Source organism: Pteropus alecto, unplaced genomic scaffold (genome assembly GCF_000325575.1).
Source record: "Pteropus alecto unplaced genomic scaffold, ASM32557v1 scaffold74, whole genome shotgun sequence".
Classification (NCBI taxonomy): Eukaryota; Metazoa; Chordata; class Mammalia; order Chiroptera; family Pteropodidae; genus Pteropus; species Pteropus alecto.
The window spans coordinates 613,042-617,475 of record NW_006436291.1 but is presented as its reverse complement, the minus strand read 5'-3'; the positions used below and the strand labels follow the sequence as shown (position 1 = coordinate 617,475).

General features: G+C 67.0%; 1 protein-coding gene across 1 annotated transcript in view; it reads left to right on the top strand.

Moving 5' to 3' along the window:
- Positions 1-4,037: 4,037 nt before the first annotated feature.
- The window catches only part of PWWP2B (PWWP domain containing 2B), a gene marked incomplete at its 5' end in the record, with an annotated part of 13,419 nt that continues 13,022 nt past the window's right edge, over positions 4,038-4,434 (top strand). The window contains one exon of the mRNA XM_025047546.1: positions 4,038-4,428. Coding sequence (XP_024903314.1) covers positions 4,038-4,428 — 391 coding nt within the window. The remainder of the gene's footprint in view (positions 4,429-4,434) is intronic.

Here is a 4,434-nt window from a genome sequence, read left to right as displayed (position 1 = left end):
CCGCCCAGGCCTCAGCAGGTGCGTGGGCGAGGCGGGCCAGTTGCCGGGCATCTCCTTCTGTCCCCCAGTCTCGATGCCACCTCGAAGCTGCCATGTGCTCTGAAGCTCGATGCTCGGCTGCTCCGACTGCCAGCCCGCTCATGTGTCCGCACACATCCAGCAAGCGCCTACTGTGTGCAGGTCGGGGGCCGCTCCAGGCAGACTGCTACGAGCCATGCTTGCAGCAAAGACAGGCACAGATGGCACAGGCCTGCCCTGCTCTGCAGGCTGGGCGCGGGGTGGGCATGGGCATTTTCTGGGTGGTTTGGGGGCACACCTCTGGCGGAGGGCCTTAGGCGGGGTGGCCCGAAGATAGTGGAGGCTCAGAGTGGTGACGGGATGGTCTCACGGGCCGTGGGTGAGGGCCAGCCGTCTAGCAGGCCTGGCCAGCCAGAGCCCCCACTTGGCCTTGAAGCCGGCGTTTACAGACTTACCCAGCTGGGAGTTGCCCAGGGATCCACCACCTGCAAGTCTCCTGGGCCCTCTGCTGGGAAGGTTGGGGTGCAGGCCTTTGTGACCCATACTTCACCCTGGGGTGTGGGACCTGGGCTCCTGGGGACTCAGGCAGCCAGGCCTCCCAGCCTGCTCCGTGCCAGGCACTTCTCCTGTCCAGGGTGGAGACTTGGCCCCTGGTGGCTGCTCCTGGAGCAAGTCACTGGATGGACAAGGATGGGTGCCCGGTCCAGGCCCCACTGGTGCGTCCCCCGCTGCCCGGGGCAGCTGGAGAGACTGGGTGAGGTTCCCAGTGCATCACAGAGCGGCACGACCTGCACCCAAGGGGCAGGTGCCGCAGACGGGGACGTGGCCAGCAGAGCCGCCTCTACGAGGGAGTATGGGTGGGGGTCTGGCCTTGTGCTGCTGAGGAGTCCTGGGGGACTTAGAGAGGGGTGCAGTCACCTGAGTTTTATTGAAATGATGCAGACGGTCATTAAGCCTTTGAGTCCAGAACTTGGGGCCAGCTGTGGCAGCCTGGCCTCCCTGGTGACCCTGGGGGACAGGTGGGCTCCCACGTGTGGGCCTGGATGAGGGGCCACTCCGGTGTCCAGGCCACACCTTCCTCTGCCAACGTGTTTTCTCCATTTCCCTGAACACAGGTGGGCTAGAAGCCTCTGTGACATTGCAGGCCAGCTGTCCTAACCTGTGGGCACTGCCAGGCGGTGCGGGCACAGCCTGGCCTCACGGAGGGGCCAGGCCCCGTGTGTGAACGCAGACCACAGTGCTGCCATGCCCTGTGTCCCTGGGTCCAGTGAAGGTCTTCCTGCTGGGGGCGGGTTGCTGAGGGCTTTCTGGGACAGTGGCCTGGGCTGACGCCGCCCGCAGGCCTAGAGGCAGCACAGCTGAACGAGAGCACAGACGGCTCAGCTGTCTGGTCAGCCTCACTTCCCAGCTGAGGGACGGCGTGGTGATGACTGTGCCTCGTGAGCCGTTGCAGGGGTCTGGGAGCTGCAGCCCTGCAGCCCCAGGCACCCGCTCTGCCCGTGCAGCTGGGCTCTGCAGCTGGGAGCAGTGTTTACCCACCCGGCCGTCGTGGGTGTGGCCTGGGCAGGGCAGCTGCTGGGGAAGGAAGTGTGGCTGCCTGCTCTGCCACAGTCCCCGGCCTTCCCTGTGCACAGTGGGCCATTCCACAGGGCTGCCACTCCCGTGCCCCACAGGCCTTCGTCCGGGGCAGAGGGGGTGTGCACACCAGTGAGGGCAGGGGTGCGCCTGCTTCCTGGCTCTGGGCCCTACTCCAAAGCCCCTCCCCAGTCTCATGGCCTGGCAGAGGCTTGCGGGGGAGGGGAGATCAGCCAGCCCACCCCAGACCCCCACTGCAGGCTCTGGCCAAGGGCCCTGTGTCTGTCCTAAACATGCGGGACCCCCGAGGGGCATGTGCCATAAACAGGACAAAATCCTCCCTGGACTGGAGCCATGGGGACTTTGCGGGGCAGCTTGCCCCAGTGCCAGCCACCCAGGCATGTGTGGAGACAGGTGGCCCAGGCCGGCTGGCCAGGACACAGGCCGTGCCCGGCTCCTGCAGAGGAGGGCTCCTGGGAGGGGGCGGGAGCAGTGCTGCCCAGGGCCCTGCTGTTGGGATCCCCAAGTGCCAGGTGGCGGGAGGGGCTCTGCTCCAGCACAGGCAGGTGGCACGGGGGTGCAGGCCGGGGTGCCAGGGGCAGTGGGGCGTGCAGTCCACGGAGAGGGCGTGGGCTAGCTCTGGGAGGACTGCACAGGGACCCGGGACGGTGGGACGGTGACCGAGCAGACGAAGAGGGTGTCGCATGCCTGCGACGGGGGGGCAGGACTTGGGCTTGGGGGGCGGCCTCAGGAACACCCCTCTAGACCTCCTGGACGGTGGGACCCCTGGTCTGTGGGCCCCAGACTGGTAGAAGAAGAAAATTAATGTGACTTGCAGGCTCTTAGCAGTGATGTTGAATCAAACAGAACTGGCCAGTGTCCAGGTAGATGGCAGACGTGCCCTGAGTCAGTCATTTCGTCCACACAATGGCATAAGGACAGCACGGGAGTCGACAGCCCCTGGGGCCTGCGCCTGGCCTGTCTCATCGGCCGCCGTTGCCGGCTCTGCGTTCTGTGCTCATGCGGCTGCACCCTGCTCCCGCATGGCCACATCCTTGTCCGAGGATTGGGGTGAGCCACCCGTCCGTGGGGGCCTGGGACGGGCTGGAGACGGTGGTGGGCGGTCGGCCCCTCTCAGCGCCCTTGGATTCTTCTGGAGGTCAGCAAATGGAGACATCGCCTGGATGTCAGCAAGCAGCAGAGCTCACTTGCCTGCCCTGCTCGCTGGTTGAGCTTGAGGAAGGTAAAGATGCGACATTGCAACCCCCGATGCTCGTAACCAAAAGTCTATTTTTGCGCTTAAAAAAATCACAGCTCGGAGCTAAAGCAGTCTCCCCGATGCGTCGCGTTTGTTTGAAAGGTGCACGTGTTCGCGGCTGCAGAAAGGTGCAGGCCGTCTGGGCCTGGCCAGGTCACCTGGGCGGCGCCAGCACCAGCTGGCTCTGAGTCGGTGGCCTCCACAGTGGACGCGCCTCGTGGTGGGCGCAGCAGCCGGGCCTGCGGGTGCCCCTCCACTTGAGAAGGCCCGCTGCCCCCCGACTTCCAACAACGACCCGAAGCCATCAGAAGTGCTGAGACCTCTGAGCGGGGCTGCCTGGCCCAGGCTTCTGGGGGAGAGCGGGCCCCTGGCCGGGGCACGTTTTGCAGGGAGGTGCCGGCCACTCGGCAAGGCCTCAGCTCTGGGTCTTCGTGCCTTTCTGAGTGCCCGTCCCATAGGTCACGTGGCTGCTGCCGGACTCAAAGCTGGACATCCCGAGGGAAGGGCCTGGGGGTGCCAGGCAGGAGGGGTCATTCCAGGTTGTGCTGGGCAAAGGTGCCGTGGGTGTCGCGCTCACCTGAGGGCAGTGGAAATGGTCGGGGCCAACACAGCCTTTGGGCGGGGGGCGGAGGGGTCACTCCCAGGCCCAGGGCCCTGGTGGGTGGCTGAGCCCTGTCCTCTGGGCTGCAGAGGCTCCAGCCGTGTCCCCCACCCCCAGGCTCACCAGACACGTGGGACCAGGGTCCTACGGCTGTCCTGGGATGAGGGATGCTCCAGGGGCTTAGGGTCTGAGCGAGCAGGTGAGGGCTGTGAGCAAGGGGCCGCGGGTCACAGAGGGCCGGATCCCACAGGCCGGGTCCGGCCATGTCGCAGCGCCTCAGGCTCCCCGAGCCCCTGCGCCCCGCTGGGGTCCTGGGGGTCTCCCGCGGCCAGGCCGTGCTCCCCTTGTGTGGACAGCCAGGCCTGTCAGACGAGAAGAGGCCTTGGCGCCAGCCACCTGACGTCACGCGCGCCTTCGCCTGGGACGGCCACACGGCGTGAGCCTGGGCCCTGTGCCTGTGTTGGAAGCCCAGAGATACCTCCAGGCACTCCAGGCGGGGCCCACACCCGTCCTGTGGGCCGCGGGTGGGGGGCAGAGACAGCGGGGTCACCGCCATCTGACTGTCCTTCCTCTCTCCCCTCCGCCAGGTCCGGCCTCTTCGGCCTGCCCCCGTCCACCCCGCTGCCCCAGGCCGAGCACACCCCTGTCAACGGCTGCCAGGGTTCAGCCCCTGCAGAGGGGGACACAGAGGCAATGCAGCTGGGGACGGTCCCCCCACCGCCCGCCTGCCCCGAGCCACCCCAGCCCCTGGCGCCGCCACCGCCTGCCGGAAGCCTGGCCCCGTTCCCGCCGTACTTCGAGGGCGCCCCGTTCCCACCTCCACTCTGGCTGAGGAACACGTACCGGCAGTGGGTGCCACAGCCGCCACCCAGGACCATCAAGAGGACGAGGAGGCGCCTGTCCCGCAACCGTGACCCGGGCCGGCTGGCCCTGAGCCCCATCTGCCTGCGGCCACGCCGCGTCCTCTGCGAGAAGTGCAAGA